The sequence below is a fragment of the Enhydra lutris genome, unplaced genomic scaffold, assembly GCF_002288905.1.
Source record: "Enhydra lutris kenyoni isolate GAN:26980312 unplaced genomic scaffold, ASM228890v2 scaffoldscaffold29, whole genome shotgun sequence".
Taxonomy (NCBI): Eukaryota; Metazoa; Chordata; class Mammalia; order Carnivora; family Mustelidae; genus Enhydra; species Enhydra lutris.
In genome coordinates, this window is record NW_019154113.1 from 21,783,840 (window position 1) to 21,804,759 (window position 20,920).

The window sequence follows — 20,920 nt, forward strand, 5'->3', positions numbered from 1 at the left end:
ATCACCTGATGGTAAGAGTGTGCGCGTAAGTGACCCGGCATGTGCGCGGCCGCTGCGGCAGTCTGAAAGCCTTGCGGCAGCTTCTCTGACACACTTCCTCCCAATAACAGTGTGTTTCCCTCCGGGGACAGCTGCGGGCTTGCGGCTTTGCCTGCTGGTACTGGAGGATAGAAATGGAGCCCTCTGAGCTCCCAGCTGGCTTGGGAAAGGCCGTTGGTAGCCGGCATCTGTCGCTGGAACCCCTGCTCTTGGGACCTGGAACTGCCAGGTGGGACGTCTGGGCTGGGGACACTGTACAGACGAGCCCCAGCCTGCCTCGGGGGCGTTGTGGAGCAGAGAGCTGTCCCCGTGCCCCGGCCCTGCCCACATTCCACAGCCAGGAGCCAGTATGTTGCTCCCACCATCAAGATCTGGGGGCTGCTCTGGGGGAAGGCAGTAGAGAAGCGGAATGTCTGTGGACAGATGTGCAGACCACGTGAACGTGGCGAGTGGGTGTGGGGTGGTCCCCGCGCAGGCCTGTGGTCGTGCTGGTGATGACGCAGCTTGGTGCGCCACATGGACGGGAAAGGTGGTTGGTTATTGACACGACTCACACGGTTCCCATCATTTTCCTCGAATGCTGATCCCTCCCTCAGCCCTGGCCAAGCCTCTTGCTTCTTCGGTAGAAGCTGCTAGACAAGAAGGGACAGTCAGGCCACGGGTGCTGGTGCGGTGAGGACACAGGAAGTCACCTGTCATCTGCCGCCACCCATCGGTCCCAGGACCAGAGGAGAGGAGTGTGGTACAGGTGTACCTGCAGCCCCCCAGCATCGCGGTGGGCCCACACACCCGGCCCGTGGCCTCCAGAGGGGCTCCAGGAGGGGCCCCCGTATTGGAACTTAACCCCCAGAAGCCGCCTCTCATCATTCCGCTGCAGGTCTTTGCCTCTAAGAAGGCACGGTGTCTCCCAGGCAGGAAGTTCTCCAGGGGCAGACATTGTACCTTGAGCACCAGACAAGCCACGTACTGGTTCCAGACCCCACACGCTCGGGGCGACGCCCTCAGCCTGCATCAGCACGGAGCCCGCACTTCATCCAGAATTCCCCGTGTGCACAGAGCAGCTCAGGGGGATGGAAGCGTGCATAGGCTGGGCCCAGGTGAGTGCAGACCCGGGTGGTCGTGATGCTGAGAAAGGACACCTTCCTTTGTGTTCACGCCTGGGCTGTGGCCGGCCGTGTGCCCCCGCCCCGTGCACACACCCGGTCCATGGCCGGCCACGTGCCCCTGGCCCCCCAGCTCCCCCCACCACACACCCCTTAAGTCATTACACTTTCCGTAAAAAGAAATCATTCTTTTTAGCAAAGACTTTGTCTTGCTCTCTGCCACCTGTTCAGAGATGTGACTAGAAACTCCGGGATAAAGTGAAGCGGGCTGCAGCGGGAGACGCACTCCACTCGTCCACCAGATTAAGGCCAGATGCGGGCTCGGGCACGGGCGCGAGAGAGACCGTGCACCCGACTGTGGAGGGCCTGACCGCAGCTCTGACGCCGCGGGCTCACACCGCTTCTCCACGGGGAGAGGAGTAAGCCTTGGCTGGCTCTTCGGGTGCCCAGCGGTTGTTTGGAGGAAGGAAGGTGCCTCCTGTGGGCAAGCATCCATATCAGAGTGGGCTTGGAAGGACTCTCCCCGGGGACACAGAGGAGCAGAGGCCCAGCACATGAGTGCAGTGCACCCCTGTGTTCCGTGCGGGTCCCCTGCCCGTTCAGGACCCCAGCCTCAGGGGGTCGGGTGTCCCAGAGACTCGCCGGGAGCAGGGGGAGGCAGGGGTAGAGGCTGGGAGCACGGAGGCCACAGTGGGTGGTGGAGGAAGGGCTGGAGGAAGAGCCCAGTCTCAGAAAATGTCCCCAGCGTTGCTGGTGAGTCACGGAAACAAAGCTGCCCTCCAGAGGAGGCTGACTAGCGGGCTGGTCTCCGTGCAGCCCCTGCCTTGCTCAGTTGTTGACAGGCAGTGGCCTGTGGGACACTGCGGGGGGTGGTGGCACTTGGGGTGCAGCCATGGGGCCCTCCGCCATTGCGTTCCTGAAGCGGGAGCCCTGGCAGGGCTGCCTCCACCGCCACCACAGCCCTAGGGCACTCCCTTCCCCTCTAGGCCTTGTGTGCGGGTTCAGAAATGCACCTTGTACATGAACTATGTTTCCTGTCTATAGTCCTTCCGGACACGGAGTCTCGAAGTTGCTCCAGACGTGGCTGGGAGCGTGGCTTCAGTCCTGCAGGGCTCCCAGCCCATCCCACCTGTGAACAGGGCTGGTGGCCCTGCGGCCGTGGCCGTGGCCGTGGCTGTGCCCGGGATGTGGGCCTCCCCTCCCCGCCACCAGCACTCTGCTGGGAGACCTGCCGTCCGCCCTGGCTTCCTCTCACCGGCCCTTTGCAGAGCCCAGTCTACCCATGCTCCGTGAACCAGACCCTTGCCCTCACCTCACGCGCTCACCAGGGGACGTCCTGATGGCAGGCAGTGGCTCGGCGGCCGCCTGAGGGGAGGACCGTGAGGAGCCAGGGCTCCGGGCTCACCTGCCTCAGCCCGTGAGGCCATCCACGTGGTCCCCTCACAGATGCCAGGCACATGGCAAGTGAGGGACAAGGGGGCTTGTGCGCATGAGTCTGAGCCACTCGGGTGCCGGCGTTTCTATTTTTGACAAGACTCAAGAGCGAGAAGCAAGGGCTTGTTTTCTGTGGGTCAGAAGTTCCAGGGTCCACCAGAGGTGAAGGCCAGAGGAGGAGATGCGCCCCCGCCCCCGTCCACCCCTCCCAGGCTCAAGGCCGCGGTGTCCAGGGTGGTGTCCCTGAGCCAGGCTCCGGGCTCCCGGGCTGCTCCGCCGCGGCTGACTGAGCCCTGTCCCCAACTGTCACTAGCCTGGCTCAGCTGGTGGCTGTCTTGACACTTTTTTTTCTTTTTCTTTTTTTTAAAGATTTTATTTATTTTATTTGACAGACAGAGATCACAAGTAGGCAGAGAGGCAGGCAGAGAGAGGGAAACAGGCTCCCCGCCGAGCAGAGAGCCCGATGCGGGGCTCGATCCCAGGACCCTGGGATCATGACCTGAGCCGAAGGCAGAGGCTTTAACCCACTGAGCCACCCAGGCACCCCAAGTCTTGACACTTTTCTGCAGGTGACATTCGCAGAACGTAAAACCCCCCATCTCAACATGAGTGATTTAGCAGAGTCTGGTGTAGGGACAGGGTGTGCGACATCACCTCTGGGCGCCTCCAACACGTTTTCATCCCCAGCGGATGCCGGTTCCCAGTGAGAATGAGCCCTGCCCCAGCAGTCTGCGCCGTGTCTCCCTGCACGGGCTGGCTCAGGGCGACGCGCACAGCTCCTACTGCATGTCCCCAGCATGGGGACCACCCCCCACTGGCTTCGGCAACCCCCCTCCCCCTGCAGCGGCGCCTCCTTCCAGTAACTGGCCCTGACTGGAGTCGCTGGGTCTCTGCTGACCAACCTTCGGGCCGTTTTACCTTCTGATGACCGTGAATAAAGCTGCCGTGACCGTTCGGGTGCGCGTGCGTGACACCTGCTTTCAGTTCTTAAAAGTGGCATTGCGGTGTGAGACAGCAGCCGGCGGGCGGGGGGTGGGGGGTAGTTTTGGTTTCTCTACGTCCTGCCTTCGGCCCTTAAGTCCCCGAGTTAATCACTGACAGTTTGAGGAAGTGGCCTCTCATCGAACCATTTCCCTCTTCCACGGTTTCAACTTTCTCTTTCACACACAGCCCACGCCCGAGAGTGACGAGGAGGAAGGAGCCGTCCGATGATGCACACAGAAATTCCACCGGCCTCCACGCGTCTCCGTGAGTCACATCCCCAGCCCGGCCGGGGCCCGCCTCATTTGGCCTTGGCCGCTCCCGGGAGAGCGCACGGCCGGTGGGCCTGCGGGGCGGGAGGAAGATGACAGACGGTGAGTTCGGGTACACACTGTCGCTGGCCCAGGACTACGTGAGGCACGTCCTGCAGATCCCGCAGCCCGGCCCGGCCGCCAGCAGAGTGTCCCGGGTCCTGCGGGACGTGGCCTCCTCTGTGCAGGGGGAGGTGGAAAAGAACTTGAAACCATGCTTGGACAGCTTTGACGTGGGGTCCATCGACACTGCCAGAACCATCTTCAATCAAGTCATGGAAAAGGAATTTGAAGACGGCATCATTAACTGGGGAAGGATTGTGACCGTATTTGCCTTTGAAGGCATTCTCTCCAAGAAGCTCCTCCGGGAGGGAACTTCCCCGGACGTGGATGCTTCTAGGGTTTCTTACTTTGTGGCAGAGTTCATCACGACAAACATGAGGGAGTGGATAAGACAGAACGGAGGCTGGGTACGTACAGTGGGAACCTTGTTCACTGCTTTTACCCGTGACGGAGGGATGCACGGTTTCTTGCTAGTTGTTAAAAATCCACTATTTTCTTTGGGTGACTTGTTTTTAAAGTTTCTCGTTTTTAAAACAAGAAGACATTTCTGGCTCCTTTCCAGGTAGTCAGAGCTCTGTGGTTGGAAGATACGTGTGCTTGCCATGTTCCTTCCTAACAGCGTGAAGGGTTGCGGCTGAGTCAGGGAGCCACGAGGCATCTCCCCTGTCCGCGTCAGCAGCAGAGCCCAGTCAGGGTCCAGCCCGGCTGTCGTGACAACGTAGCTTTAGTCGGTAGGAGATGCTGTTACATTTGGGTAGTTATTATGTTGCAAAACACAGGTACATCTTTGCAAATTCATTGTTTACAAATTGCTTTTCTTGGTCAGTTTTCTAATAGAACAATCTCTAGCTGTTAAAGCCTGATGATAAAAAACTAATGTGCTGTGCCACCAGCTATAGAAACTTTATTGGGGAATTTCCAAACAACAATTCACTTTATTATCAAAACCTCAAAAAGCCGAGAGGGAGGTGGAGAGGGCTTTGTCAGAAGTCACTGATTAACGGCTTTTCACAGCTGATTGCTCGTTGTTAGACCCGATGCACTTCACCCTTTCCCGAAGCACTCCTGTCTCTGAGGACCCTCGCCTGCCAACCCCCAAGGCTAGCCTTCTTCTCCCCCTAGTGACAACGGACCCGCTGTTATCTATCAATTATGTTACATGCAAATCTTGCCTAATGAATGTATCCACAGAAAATAGAAAATATACACAGTGTTTTTTGGGGGAGGCTCAGGGCTCAGTCAGTTAAGTGTCTGACTCTTGATTTCAGCTGAGGTCATGATCTCAGGCTCATGGGATCGAGCCCCACATTGGGCTCCGGGATGAGCATGGAGCCCGCTTAGGGTTCCCCCTCCTTTGGCTGCTTCCCCCACCTGTTTCTCTCTCTCTCTTTAAAAAAAAAAAGGCTCTTTAAAAAAAAAAAAGAAAAGAAAAAGATAATATAATATTGTCAAGAATTCTACACATGCTGCTGTCCGTACACACCGTGGAGGGTCTGGCCGGGTCGGGCTGGAGGAGTTCTCTGTAATTTCCACTTTGCACCCCAAATAGTGCGTTCCCAGGCACGTCCACTCATGCTCCCCCCGGGGGGTTGGATGGCCATGTCCACTTCTCAATGCACCAGGTCCTTGCTGTCCAGAGAGGCTCGGCGACGTTGCCCAACCCCCCCCAGCTGACCGGTCCTAATCTCCCCTTTCCATTGGGTTAGGAGACGCTCTCCAACTTCCCGTTTTACTTCCTGCTTCCTCGGCTGCGCACCGTCCACACCTTTACTGACCACGCGCAATTCTTAGGGAATAGCCCATTTATACTCTTCACCCATTTTCCTACGTTTTGTCTTTTTCTCATCAATTTGTAGCAGTTCTTTCTTGTATGTTTTTATTTTCAAATATTTTGGATATATGAAAGCTGTATTTTATATACTATTTTATATGTAAAATATACTTTTATATATTATTCTTATATATGTGGCAGATATCTTCTGGTATGTTAACTGTCTTTTGAAAGTATAGCTGCTTTCCTTTATTATAAATGTTTTGTGAATGTTTTATTTATTTTGTAAAGATTTTAATTCAAAGTAAACTCCATACCCAACTTGGGCTCAAATTCACGACCCCGAGGTCTAGAGTTGCACGCTCCTCCGTCCAGGCCAGCCAGGCAACCCGTTGTTATAAATGTTCTAACCCTTGGTGGGGGTCACATTTTATGTGATGTTCCCCACATCGTCCCTTCCTGTGTGGTGATGGGGTGTCTCTTGTCCCTGACTCTTGTGGACTTGGAGCTGAATGGAGCCTGGGTGTGGAGGGTCCCGCTGCCCCCCAGTCAGCTGTGGGAAGCTCTGCTGGCCACAGACATAGGTTTCCGCGAAGGCAACGCTTATCTAGCACGGGGGCCCGCGTGCGAGCGTCCAGTGGCTCACACCGGTACTCGTCACCCACACAGTGATGACTGTTCCTTAAAAATGCAGCTTCTCAACGACACAGACTGTGAGCTCGTGGAACTCATCTTCAGTGGGGGCGGGGACTGTCTCTGAGAATTTCCAGAAATGGACTCGTCTTCTAGGGGTGGCCCAGGTGTGAGTGACGCACAGACTCACACTTGTGCCCGTGTGCACACTCAGCGTTTACGGGGCTCCTCGGTTTCGGAGGGCTTAGAGCCACGAAGAGCTTAGGTCTTGGGTGTGGCACTTCCGTGGTCGCACTAAGGAGTGGCCGAGCGACCTGAGTCAGCACTAGCTCGGCCACGTGAGACCTTCCTCGGCCAAGTGGTCCGAGCGAGTGAACTGAACACAGGAAGGGTTCATCTTGGGGCAGAGGGCTCAGTCACATGCCCGCTCTGGTAGAGTCTGAATTTTCAGATGGGCGAGATCGCTCTGCAGTGATGGCCGGAAGCCCAGGGTCCACTGTCCCGTCTGCTGTCACCCAGACTGCTATCCGATGGCTCCAGACTAGAACGCATGTCAACAAGGAACGGTGAGAAGAGCCCTCAGCACACGGCCACAGAACACATGTAATTCCATGGCGTTCCAAGCTTGAGAAGTCGTGGGGTGACACAGCACAGGTTCTCCGAGCACCTGGGCTGGAGGCCAGGTGCCAGCACCCAGCGCTCCCGGGAGGCCAGCGAGTTAGCGAACCTTAGGGCCGCATGTCCTCGTCTGTAATACGGGGGAACGGGGCCATCGATGCCCAGCACTGCTGTCTGGATGAAATCGGTCACTCGTATGCCCCGAGCTCCTAGGACAGCTTCCGCAGGTGTCTGGTCCCATCAGGATCGTGGTCGTCAGCAGAGCTCGGACTTCGATGTCCCTGCTCAGCCACACTGAGTCTTCCTAAGTTCCAGGCCCTGCAGTTAGACCGGAGTTCCCACGGGAACAGGGAAACGGGGACCCGTGTGTCAGTTGTGTGGTTGTGTGAGGAGTCAACTCACACGTTCTTTCTCATGCTCATCAGTGTGAGTGACTGCCCTCCCTCCTCCCTTCCTGCCTCCCTGCTTCTCTCCCTTCTCCACTTCTTCTGTCCGGTGCTGCTCACCTCTCTTTCTCTTCCCCTACCACGTGTGCAGTTCCCTCCTCCTACCCCCCTGCCAGTGCGGATGGCCGAGAGTGGAGGGGCTCCGGCCGGTCCGGTGGGAGAGCTGCTGACATCTTCCGTGCATAAAGGCTGGGCCTTCACATCCATGAGGACCTGCTGAGAGGAAAGGCTGGGCGCACCCCTCCCTGCCCATCAAAACTGGGATCTGAATCCTGGCTTTGCTCCTGGTGTGACCCCGAGTGAGTGAGGTCCCCTGCAGAATGCGTATCACGTGACAGAACAGAGATGCATCGTGTCCGCACTGTATGAGGGGAACAGTAACGGCTACCTGAGTAGAGGAGTTAGAAGACGGCAGACACTTCTGGAAGAGCGCCTTGTAAAATGCCAAATCCCATGCAACTCTGAAGTGTACATGGGCCATTTCGAAAGGGTTGAACAAACGACCCTGAGAAGCGGATGCTTCTCAGAAAGCCCCCTCCAAGGCCAGGACGTGCAGGCGCTGCTGGGACTTTCCAGAGCGGAGTGTAGACGCGCGGCCCCAGTGTGGCTGCCACTGGTGTTCCTTGAGCCTCTTGCTGGGAAGAGCCATCTGGACCAAAGGATGTGCAGAGACGTGCACGCGAGTGAGTCAGTGTCCTGCTGGCACGAGGAACTCATGGTGAGGGGACGGACTCTCCAGGAACCCCTCACACCCGTGGATTCCATCTGGGGGTCAGATTGGTCCTCTGGGATTTTAGCTGGAGATTTAAGATCATTTCACGAAAGGGGACATGAGCCTCCCTGAGGGTCCTTCCGGAACACTCTCTGACCCTGGGCATCATCCTCCACCCCCAGACCCTACATCATGTTCATCAGGGAGTCCTGTTGGCAGGACCTGTTCCGTTTCCTACTCCCATCCTCGCCCTGCCACGGCCTGCTCCCCACGTGGCAGCCAGACTGGGAACCGCCCTGTGCTGGCCTGGTCTGAACCCTCCCCAGCACCCCGATCACCCGGGGAGCAAGCACCACATACCCAGTACTGACCGCTGCACTCAAACCCCGTCGGTGCTCACATCCTAGGAGCCCCTCCTGCGCTCTCGGCTCCAGCCTCCCTGGGTAACTAAGCACCTCCCTGCCCTCCCCCCCCAGGGCCTTTGCACTGGCTCTGGCCACTGCCCGGAGCGACCTCCCCCCAGAGGTGTGCGCGGCCCTCGGCCCTCCTGGGGGCGTCTCCCTCAGCCGCCCACATCTGACGGCACCCCCACCGCTCGGCCCCAGGCTCTGCTCCAGGATGCAGGTCCCCGTCCCAAGCCTAGTGAGCCCAGGACTCTGCGTGTTCATTCACCAGGCTGTTCCCAGCCCCTGAAACAGTGCCTGGCGTGTGGCCGAGGGTCAGCAAGTATCTGTCGAGCGAATCATGAAGAGTCACTAGAGAAGCGTGTGGACACCACGTGGTACTTTGCTGGCTCTGAGCAATTCTGAGGGTCTGGTTTTCTTTGAAGTACGGACGCAGGATATTATTCTACACTTGAGGCTTTCTTGAAGCCAAGGTAGCTGAATCTAATGGAGAGTATTCCTGGGAAGAGCCAGATCCGGGCACTCGTTGCTTATTACTGCATTACTGACAGGATATTGAACCCCTAGTTCTGTATCTACCCTCATGTAATTTTTTTTTAAGAGAGAGACAGAGAGAACAGGACCAGGGTGGGGCAGGGCAGCGGGATCGCAGGAGAGAGAATCTTAAGCAGGCTCCAAGCGCAGCGTGGAAGCAGATGTGGGGCTTGATCCCAGGACCCCGCGATCATGACCTGAGCCGGAACCAAGAATTGGGCGCTCAACTGACCGAGCCACCCAGGCGCCCCACAGAATGGTTCTAAGGTACAAATCGCATCACTGAAAATATACGTGTGACGGAAGAAAGATCACTCCCACCACGGAACGCGTCCACACGTGTCCACCATCCGTCATCCCAGCGAGGGTTCACGGGACAGTCTCGCACGTGACTTCCTGAGTACTTCCAGCCCTGCCTCCCCGGCCCCGGGCTGACATCTCCAGCGTCTGCAGAATATCCCACCCACTTCACGCATCCTGATTCCTTAACCAGCTCCCAGCTGGTAGACACTTGGGTTGCCTTCCTCCGTAGAAACACTTCCCGACTGGCCCCAGGACCCATCTCTGACGACGGGCAGACCGAGACTGTGTGCGGACAGTCGCACTGCCCACTCGGACGGAGGGCATCACCGGCCTCAGCCCGCAGGCCTCTGCGCCCAAACACATGCTCCCCATCCCTGCGCCCCAGATCACAGCAGCCACCGTCCTGCTTTGCCTTTGTGGTTCTGACTGTTCCGAGCTCTTAGTGTACATGGGGTGTGAGGTATTTGTCTTCTCGTGATGGGCTCGGCTCACTGAGCACCACATGCTCGAGGCCTGTCCCCAGGGCGGCCGGGGTCAGAACATCTCTCCTTCTCAAGGCTGACCAGCGTCCCACCCTGGGGATGTGCGCGTCTGGGTGGCCCGCGCGTCGGCCGTGGACGGCCACTTGCAGGCTCAGCTACTGTGAATTCTCTCCTCTTAATTGTAGCTCCTCATGGCTTTTCTAATCTTCCTAGAGCCAAATTCACCGGTTTCCCCGCGCTGGCTCTCTTTGGTGGAGAAGTGGAATGTTATGTGAGACGTTAACTGCCCCATCGTCACAGACAGTGATCCCGGTCACGGTGGCAGCGGCCATCTGGCGGTGCCCCGTTCCCGTGGGCTTCATGAATCCTGGGAAGGGAAGCAGTGAGGGGCGCACATACCTCTAGCGAGAAGCGTGTGCGTGTGTGAGTCTGGAGAGAGGAAGCAGCCTGTCCCCCTGGTTAGGCTGGGATGTCCTGTCTCAGAGCAGGACCACACCTGACACATGCATGAGCAGAAGCTGCTTTTCTTGGGCGACCCTTTGCCTGGGAAGTGCTCCCGACCGTGTCAGTCTGTGCTCTGGCCACGCTCGGGCAGACGGTGGCAGACATGGACCAGCGGGCCTCTTCCAGCTGCCCGAGATACGCTGCGTGTCCTTTCCCGTGTGGTCACCTATGCCAGGAGTGGCGTGAAGGCCCGTCACCCCAGAATCCGGACCTTGCTGGAGGCTGACCAGCACACTGGGGGAACACTTAAAAAATGATTCCAACAGTTTTCTGATTCTTTGGGTGGTTGTTCGGAAGCTCATGGAATGAAAAGAATGGGGTTTGCCTTCCCTTCCAGGTCCAGGAGCTAAGGTCGGTGACCTCAGGCCACTCACGTTCTCTGCGGCCTCAGTTTCCTCGTTTGTCAAAATAAGAGCAGGTATTGGGCTGGGTGATCTCAGAAGTTCTGTGCAGTCAGGACGCTCTACGATCACAGTCCAGAAGTACAGTGCGCAGTTCACACTGTTGTTTTAAAACTGTGATCAGAGATGGAATGAATCAGGATAGAGACAACCAGCTCTTCTCGGGCTCAGAGGCCCTGTTGCACCCGGCTTTATCGCTAGCCCCCGTCCTGTTTACAAACATCAGTGCACAGTTCTACGTCAGACAACCGAAAAAGAGGAGTGAGACTTCCTGTCCTCCAGAGCTGTGCTGTCCAGCATGCGGCCGATGGACACTTGAGATGTGGCTGGGCTGATTTCAGATGGGGTCTAAGTGCAAAACGCACAGCGTATCGCAAAGCGTTTGGGCAAAGAATGTAAAACAGCTCAATAATTTTCGTATTGATTACATATTGATATCATATTATTTTATTTATTTATTTATTTGAAATCATAATATTTTAGATAAATATATTCTTTAAATTAACTTTACGTGTTTCCTCGTACTTTAGAAATGTGGCTGCTACGAACTTGAACTTCCCTCTGTAGCCCGCGCTGTGTTTCCATTGGAGAGCACTGCTCCCAGCGATGGTGCGGATGGATGGGGGGAGGCCTGTGTGGGTGCCGATGAGACCATGTCTGATTTAGTGAAGTGGCAGTTTCTTTGCTTTTCACCCCTCTAATCTGTCTCGTGATTTTTTTTCTTTTTTTAAAAAGACTTTACCTATTCACTTGACAGAGATCACAAGTAGGCAGAGAGGCAGGCAGAAAGGAGAAGAGGAAGCAGGCTGCCTGCTGAGCGGAGAGCCCGACGCTGGGCTCGATCCCAGGACACCAGGATCATGGCCCGAGCCGAAAGCAGAGGCTTTAACCCACTGAGCCACCCAGGTGCCCCTGTCTCGTGATTTTTAAACTGTGAAATTTATTCCCCAACAGGAGGACGGCTTTGTAAAGAAGTTCGAGCCCAAGTCCGGCTGGCTGACCTTTCTGGAAGTTACAGGAAAGATGTGTGAAATGTTCTCTCTCCTGAAGCAATACTACTGACCGGCCCACAGGGACACTCCCCGTTGTGAAACCCACCCCATTTCCTTGACTTCTACAAAAAGCGTTGCCAACACTTACTTCTATTTCTAAATAAACAAATTTGGTTATGTAACTTGACGTTTCCATGTGATGGAAATTTTGTTCTCGTTTTAGTGAATAAATTGTGTATTTGCTTCAGTGCGTCATCTGTGTCCTGCCTGTGTCCGAGTGGAAGGGCGAAGCTCAAGACAGGGGCAGGTACTGAATCGAGAGGACGAGGGCAGGAAGGGGACGCCTTTCCTGCCCCGTGGCTGAGTTTCTGGAGGCTGCGCCCGTTACCCAGAAGTCATTTTCCGTGTCACTCGTGGAGACCACGTGGGGGCGAGTCCGTGTCCTGCTCCCCTGTGGCCCTCGTGACCCTGGGTGCGGAGGGGTTTCCTCTGCTGCCCGCCCCCACCGACCCTGCTCCGTGGCCCACCGTTCAGAGAGGACAGATAGACGGCAGTGGCAGACGCAGGACACTTGGGTAGTCAGAACAGAGACACTTTGGTCAGTGACTCATTTTTGAACCATTATTCAACTTTCCCCTTAAAAAAGTTCACAAATTAGGGGCACCTGGATGGCCCAGTTGGTGAAGCATCTGACTCCTGGTTTCAGCTCAGGTCATGATCCTGGGGTCGTGAGCTCAAGCCCCATATTGGGCTCCGCCTTCGGTGGGGAGGCTGAGGCGTCTCCCTCCCTCTCCCTGGGCACCGCCCCCCACACCAAATAAAGACATTTTTTTTAAAAGTTCCTAAATGAGAAAATTATGTCTTTTGTTACATCCTGAGTTCTAACGGCAGGTCAGCAACTTTGACGGCAGGACAGGAGCACCACACTTTGTTCCAGACCTCCCCATGCTTCCTCGTCGTCCCCTGACGGTCTCTGTCCCAACCCCTGCCCCTCCCCAGGGCTTCCATCACCTCGCTTAGGGAGTAGCCGATCTAATACAGAATCGAGACCCCTTGCTCTCAGGCTCTGGGCCTTCTCCCAGGGGATGTCAGCTGATTCAGGCTTCACTTCCCCTGTGATTCTTTTTTTAAAGCTGATTTGAAGAGAGCCCTTCAGAAACCACTTGTCCTGCGGTGGAGGTCTACTGCACAAGCCCGCACGGAGACTTCACACGCAGGCTCTCAGCCCTGGTCTCGTGCTCCCCATGGCCGCTGCGGAGTAGAGACCCGGAGAACCAGAGAGTTTCTTATTTTATTGTACTTTATTTCATCATGACAAATGCACTCCCTCATCCCCATCCCGTTACCCCCAGCATGCCCCCACCTCTCCTGTGGTGGCCATCAGTGTGTTCTCTGTAGTTACTCGTCCCCCGGGATCCTTAACAATGTGGGTTAGGACACCAGGGCAAGTCAGGAGGGCAACATTTTTGGCAGAAGTCACTCTAGCTGATTTCTCAAATCGCATCGGAGAGCCAAGCACCTGGGCCCTGGGGCGTGCGTCTGTCTGGAACAGGGAGCATCTCTACCTGTTGTTTCCCTCGGTGCTCCCGGCCCCTGCTCAGTGGGGGGAGTTACCGTCCTGTTCCTGTGAATCAGAACTAAGTGGCGAGTCATGAATGGACAGAACAGGAAGTGTGTGTGTGGGTATGGCTACCTGAAATACATTTGCACAAGAAACCGCAAAGCCTGTTTTTGTTTGTTTGTTTGTTTTTAAGAGCTTGAGAGCATGAGTGGAGGGTAGGGGCAAGGAGGAGGGAGAGAGAGACTCCCCAACATGGGGCTCGATCCCAGGACCTGAGCGGAAATCAAGAGCTGGACGTTTCACCAACTGAGCCCCCCACGTGCCCCTAAACCCAGGCTTTTATGCCACAATGATCTCATTAACAGAGTAAAAACTGCTGGGAAGGCAGGAAACTTCTGGTTGGTTGTGACCTGGCCTTTCAAACTACAGCTCCGTGTGTGTGTGTGTGTGTGTGTGTGTGTGTGTGTGTTTAAGATTTTATTTATTTATTTGACAGACAGACATCACAGGTAGGCAGAGAGGCAGGCAGAGAGGGAGAGAGAGAAGCATGCTCCCTGCTGAGCAGAGAGCTCGATGCGGGGCTCGATCCCAGGACCCTGAGATCATGACCGGAGCCAAGGCAGAGGCGTTAACCCACTGAGCCACCCAGGCGCCTCCTCCCTGTGTGTTTTATTACTGAAAAAATACGGGGGGTGGGGGGTGGGGGTGGGGCAGGTGCTTTGATCCTCATTTCTTCCCCAATGCCACACAGAAAGATGAAAGTGAAACAAATACAGACCTAAATATAAGGGAAAACTATAAAAACCCCAGAGGAAACACAGGAGAAAATCTTCACAACCTTGGAGCAGGTAAAGGTTTTTGGGCACAACACAAAAACATGCACCAGAAAAGGAAAAAACCCCAAAAACCTAAAAACTTTCTCTTATAAAGACAATTTAGAATTATATCCCAATAAAGGTGTTCAACTCAAAATCGCAAGGCACAGATTGGGAGGTGACACGCCACAGCAGCACCTGGCGGAGGCCCTGAACGGAGCATATGTAACACGTACAGTTCAGTGCCGACACAACCACCAACCCAGTTTAGAAACGGACGCCAGCCCGGAGCACACAGCTCAGGAAAGCAGGAGGCCGGGTGCGCGCAGGAAAGACGCCAGACGCCACTGGTCGCGGCGGAACTTGCGCTGGACACACCATGAGACGCACACGGTCCCAAACAACTCCCTTGGGAAGGACCGACAGCACCAGGCTCTGGGGAGACACGGAGCCGAGGGTCTCTCGTGCGCGACGGGCACAGGGAAAACTGTATGTTTTTGGAAAACAGCACGAGAGACTCTTCTCACCGGAAACACACAGTGACCCCAGGGCCACTCGACAGAAGTAAAACACGTCCACGCTATCCCCAGCCATGTCACTCACACCGGCAGAAAGACCGGAGACACCCAAGCACTTCACACACTGCACATGTGTGCGTGTCTATGTTGGGGGCTGTGACTCGGCAAGCACCGGGCACGGGGCTCCAGCTTGTGCAAGAGGTGGAGAAAGTCGCGTGTGAAAGTTGCTGGTCACGGAGGAGCACCCCGTGGCTGCGTCGTCCGCAGGAAACCAGAGCAGGTCGGACAGGCGGTGGCGGAGAGTGGATGAGTGGCTGCCCTGGGCTGGAGCTGGGGCCGGGCGGGAAAGGTCTTCCTGGGCTGGTGAGACTGTCCCACACCTTCAGGGAGGTGTGTGCCCTTGTCAGAACTCACAGAGGGGGGGTGCCTGGGTGGCTCAGTGGGTTAAGCCTCTGCCTTCGGCTCAGGTCATGATCTCAGGGTCCTGGGATCCAGCCTCGCATCGGGCTCTCTGCTCAGCAGGGAGCATGCTTCCCCGCCCTGGCCGGCCTCTCTGCCTACTTGCGATCTCTCTGTCAAATAAATAAAATCTTAAAAAAAACACAAAACGCGGAGACAAATGAAAACCACCCCCGTCCTCCGGACCCAGCACCTCGGCCTTATCTCCTGCCTCTCTCTGCCCATGAGGCTCTCCAGCCATCTCTCGGTTCCTCTGGAATGCCCCACGGTTGTTTCCTCTAGGGCCTTTGCCCGTAATTGTTTCTTCTTAGAAAACTCTCTCACCTCTCCGCTGTGGGGTCAGTGCTTACTCAACCTCAGGATGTCAGCGGGGAGGCCACTTCCTTGTGCGGGGGGCGGAGCTTGTGATGGGGGAGGAGCCGCGGTCATGAGACCCGGAGCTGTCTAGACGGAGGGAATGATGTGTGCAGGCTGACTGTACTAACAGTCTGCTCGGTCGTTCTAGTTCTTCCTGCAAACTGCCACTTGGTTTAGACACTAGGCTGTGGCAGTGTGTCCTGAACTTTAATATGAGTACAAATCACTTGGGGATCTGTTAAGATTAAAATACAGATTCAGGCCCAAGACCCTGCGTGCCAGACGAGGTTCCCGGTGGTGCCGATGTTGCTGGCTCACAGACTGTGCTCGAAGTAGCAGGCATGGGTAGATGCACGACGTTTTGGTGTGCTGATGGAAATTGTCTTGGGTCTATACACGTAAGAATGAGGCCATGTATGTAAGTGAATTCAGTGTGTGCTTCCTTCCTGACAGTGGAAACTATTCATTTCCGCTCCTCCTCCTTCGCACCTGCCCGTCCTCACCCACTTGCAAGTTTCCACACAACCTGTCGGATGGAACGTGTGCAACCAGCTCGGTGTCACGGCCGCAAATCAGTGGGTTTTCTTGGTGACATTATGAGTTTTCTTGTTAGATTTCTGGAATGGCTACCTGCCACGTAGAGCTGAGGGAGCCACCCTTTTCTGAATATTCCCTAGTGTGTCCAGTCGCTTGGCACTCAGCTGAGGTCTGACCGGTGCAGAGCGTGTGGGCTCTTTCCTCCGGACCCCGACTTCCAGCAGAGCTTGAGGTTTTCCCAGATTCAGCCGGCTGCTCCCCCACTGAGTTTGCTCTGACCCAGCATCCCCCAGCACCCACGCCGTCCCAGGCCCAGGGCTGAGCACCAAGGATACAAGCCACTGCTACCCACGGCCCCAGGCTGACAGTCCCCGGCGGCTGGGACATGGCTGGGACAGAGGAGGCGGGTTAGCATGGGTTTTGGAGGTCCTGATTTCTTTCACATAGCAGCCCCCCACGTAGTGAGCCTGGGCGAGCCACGTGGCATGTCCAAACCTATTTCCTTTCCGTGAAAACATCACAGTAACACCAATGTCACAGTTTCTAGGCCCAGGACTCTGCGCAGGAGGAAGCAGAGCAGCCTCTGTACCCCCCGGCCGTCGCCAACGTGCTCCTCTCGCTCCGACGGCCGCTCGCCTCTGCCCCGGACTGGGCAGGCCACCGTGCACCCCGACAGTCTTCTCACACAGCCCTGCCACAAGGACCATGGGCGATGCTGCCAGGGAGTCGGCGGGAGGTTTCACGTCAAGCACCAGAGAGCGCACAAGCGAGGAAGTCCCTCCTGGACGTTCCAGAGCTCCTCTCCCTGGCGGGTGCCTCCAGGGACTTTTCTCCCTTTCTCTTCCCTCCAGTGCACGGGAACCCACCATGTTAGCTCCGCCACGGGCTCTGTTTGACTCCCCCCTTCCCTCTGGGAACCAACGGATGCGCCTCTGCCCGTCTTACACACCACAGGTTAGGGACCATCTTTCTGTGATTGTGGCTTTCGGTCCATGACCCAAGTGCCCAAGTCAAAGTATTTCTTCTTAAAGAAAGGTCATAGGGGTGCCTGGGTGGCTCACTGGATTAAGCCTCTGCCTTCCGCTCAGGTCATGATCCCAGGGTCCTGGGATCAAGCCCCGCATCGGGCCCTCTGCTCAGCCGGGCGTCTGCTTCCCCCTCTCTCTCCGCCTGCCTCTCTGCCTGCTTGTGATCTCTGTCTGTCAAATAAATAAATAAATAAATAAATAAATAAATAAATAAATAAATCTTTAAAAAAAAAGAAAAAGTAAGAAAGGTCATATACATGGTGCTTTCCCAGGAGGACTTCTGGTGAATAAACGTTCTCCCTCAGTGCACTGGGACAGCTCTGTGGTCAGCTATGCCTGGGGGGTCTCGGGCAGCACAGCGCACCGCGCCAGGGAGCAGACGGCGACAGGACCACATGGGTCACTGAGGGGAGCAGGGTCCAATGATGACAGGCTTTCGCCAGAGGAAGGTTCTAGAGACAGTGATAGGACGAGAGTGTTTTCTTCCTAAGAAGGGAAGTGCGGGAACCGGATTGTAGGAGACTTTGGTCACTGGGAGAGGAGTTAGGAGCTGCTGTAACAGGTGGTTAGGAAACGTGTGTTGACGTACACTTGGGTCAGTGAAAACCTAGTTTTTTCACAGGATCATCTCTCCCATCCCATGCTTCCACCAAGTTTATTTACTTAGAAGGTTTTTTGAACTAATTTTAATCTTACAGAAAAATTTGCAAAAACAGACTTCCTGTATACCCTTCATCTAACTTCCAATAGCATCCCTCGTAATCATGGTATGGCTTTCTTTCCAAAGAAACTAATGTCGATACCACACCATTACGTAATGTACAAACCACATGCAAACCTTACCTGAATCCCACTGGTTTCCCACCAATGCCCTTTCTCTGGTCCAGAAGCCCAAGGACGGCTCAATGTCCTTAACTGTCCCATCTCCTTCATCTCCGGTCCCTAAGTTTCTTGGCCTTTCATGACCTTGAGATTTCTAAAGAGTGCTGGTCAGGTGTTTAGAGAATGTCTCTCAATTTGGGTTTGATGTTTTTTATGATTGAGGTTTTCCTGATTTTTCTGGCAAGAAGGAATACCACATAAACGAATTTGTGTCTTCAGTGGGCCATATTAGGGGGCACATATGTCTTATCACATGTTAACATCCATTAAGTATCTTATGTGGCGATACTTGGAGACCACAAAAACGATCTTTTTGTTTTCTTCTTTTGCCCACTGATTTTAGCCCCTATCAATGGTTCTTGCCTGCACTGATTGATTGTAAGTGCAAATTTTGCCTAATGTGATTCTCAATTTCCACCATTCCTTCGACATTTATTAACTAGAATTATAGGACAAGGAGCTATGTCTACTTGTTATTTTATTTATTTATCATTATCCATTTATCAATCACTATGGACCATGGATATTTATTTTATTTCATGGGGTATAGAGTAAAATTACTATTTTGTTGCTCAGATTGTCCCAGCTTAGGCTGCTGGGAACTCCAGTTTGGGTCCCGGCTCCCTTCTGATGCGCTCCCTTCTGCTGGGATCACTTCCTTACCATGTGGCGCCATGAGCTGTTCCAGGCCCATCTTGCTCCTGTCTCAACGCTGGAAGCCCTATTCCTTGTTGTAGAACGACACTCAGAAACCAAGATCTGGATGCTAGATTTCATTGCTCTGGTGGGTCACTGCTTCTGCATGCTCTCACGGACATAACTAGGGAACCTAAGTCCGTGCATCAAATGTACATCTCTCTCTCTCTGTCCATTTGTGTCTATTGAAAATCACAAATTTATACCAACACTTCCCATTCCAAGGCAACATAACAGGGCTCATTCCAACCTTTACTCCTTCCTTATTTGTACTTGTTTTTTCTGATGGGGAGACACTGGTGCTCTCATTATCTATGACGTATTTCCTTATTTGCTCAGTTCTGGAACAAAATAAAGTAGTTTCACAATTACTGATTTATAACCCGATGAGAAATGAATGTCTTAACTGGAGTGCGCTGTCAGGGTACAGCTGCCTCGGCCCCCACTTTTACAGGGGACAGTCAGAATGCTGCCTCCGGAAGTTACTTAAGTCGGTTCTTTCCTCCTCCTCCATTTGTGGTAGGTCAACCAGCACAGCGCACGTCCGTTTTGTCCCACTTGCCCTGTTCCTGGCTGTGCGGATGTGTGCATGCAGATGTTGGCGTGGTTCTGAGGATCAGAGCTACCCAGACCAGTGTCATCGAAATATCGTTGTCCCCGTCACTGGGCTACTCCCTTACCACTGCCCCACCCTAACCCTCACCCGTGCCCTATGGGGGACCCATCGTTTGTTTCCAGTTTATGTTTACTGCATTTTTTTCTTTCAGAAATGAGCAGATACGTGTAGATTTTCTTTTCTGTTGTTCTTTATTTCATGGCGATGTAATGGACATTAAAATCACCCTTTTAAAATGCACAATTCAGCAGTTTTTAGTTTATGCACAGTGCTTCGCAACTAGCCTCTCCGTGTAACTTTAGAACATTCTAATCACCCCAAACAGAAGCCCCGTACTCCTGCCTCAGCCCCGGGCGACCACTCCCTTACCTGCTGTCTATGTGGATTTGCCCGTCCTGGGTATTTCATACAAACGGACCGTACAGTATGTGGCCTCTGTCACTGGGCCCATCCCTGCTGTAGCGTCCCAGGTTCCCAGGAGCAGGAGGGCTCTTGTCTTTACACCCTCCCCGACACTCTCTGTGTTTCTGATTATAGCCGTGCGCGCGCGCGCGCGGTGTCCCTTTCTGGTTTGGGTTTGCGGTTCTCTAAGGACAAAGGATGCTGCTATCTTTCTCCGTGCTTTGTAGCCATCTTAGGCGGAGACTTCTCTGTACTGAAGTCTCTGGCCTGTTTAGATGACTTTCTTTTACTGCTGAGTTGTAAGGGTTCTTTACATAGTCTGGATTTAATTCCCTTGTATATGCGATGGTGTCCTTTAACGTACTAACATGCTTAATTTTGATGAAGTCCGAATTATTTTTCTTTTGTTGCTTGTGTCTGGTGCCGTAACTAAGGAAGCACTACCTAATCCACGGTAATAAACATTTACGCCTACGTTTTCTTCTAAGAGTTTTGTTTCAGCACTTACCTTTAGGCCTTTGATCTACTTTGAGTTAAATTGTGAATATGGTGTTAGGTAAGGATCCCACTTCCTTGTTTTCCACATCCCATCACTGTTTGTTGGAGAAAACCATTCTTTCCCGATAGAATCATCTTGGCTCTCTTTCTCAGGAAAATCAAGTGACCATGAATGTGAATGTTTATTTCTGGGCTCTCGATTCTATGCCATTTACCTATCCTTCTCTTCCTTATACCAGGACCACACTGCCTTGATTACTGTAGCTTTGTATTAACTTCTCGACTTCAGTTCTGTGAGTTTTCCAACTTTGTTCTCTTTTCTCAAGACTGTTTTGGTTATTCTGGGTTTCTTGTTTTATCATGAGAATTTTACAGTAAGTTTGTTGATTTTTGCAAAAAAGCCAAATTTCATAGGTATTGCGTTGACTCTACAGATCAGTTTAAGGAGCAGGGCTATCGTAATAGTAAGTCTTCCAACCCATGAATATGGGTTGTCCTTCAATTTATACAGGTCTCCTTTCTCTCAACAATGCCATGTAGTTTCCAGAACTCTAACACTTGCTAAACTTATTTCTAAGTATTTTTTTTATGCTATTGCAAATGGAATTGTTTTTCAAATTTGAGACCCTCTGGATTATTACAAAAATCTGTATTGGGCTTCTCTGGAGAAAGGGAATCAATTGGAGATTTATACATATAGTCTTTTTATGTATAACTTACATCTTGTTATATACACCTATTATTATAGGCATTTAATGACATATGAGATATACATATAAATCTCCTACTTACATTATCTCCTGTTTTATATATAAGTATG

General features: G+C 53.7%; 1 protein-coding gene across 1 annotated transcript; it reads left to right on the top strand.

Annotated features, from left to right (window-relative positions):
- The first annotated feature begins 3,708 nt into the window (after positions 1-3,708).
- Positions 3,709-11,981, top strand: LOC111152662 (bcl-2-related protein A1-like). Its single transcript, XM_022511209.1, has 2 exons — positions 3,709-4,338; positions 11,694-11,981. Exons 1-2 carry the CDS (start codon positions 3,922-3,924, stop codon positions 11,799-11,801), a joined length of 525 nt encoding a protein of 174 aa, XP_022366917.1. The 5' UTR covers positions 3,709-3,921; the 3' UTR covers positions 11,802-11,981.
- The last annotated feature ends 8,939 nt before the right edge of the window (positions 11,982-20,920 follow it).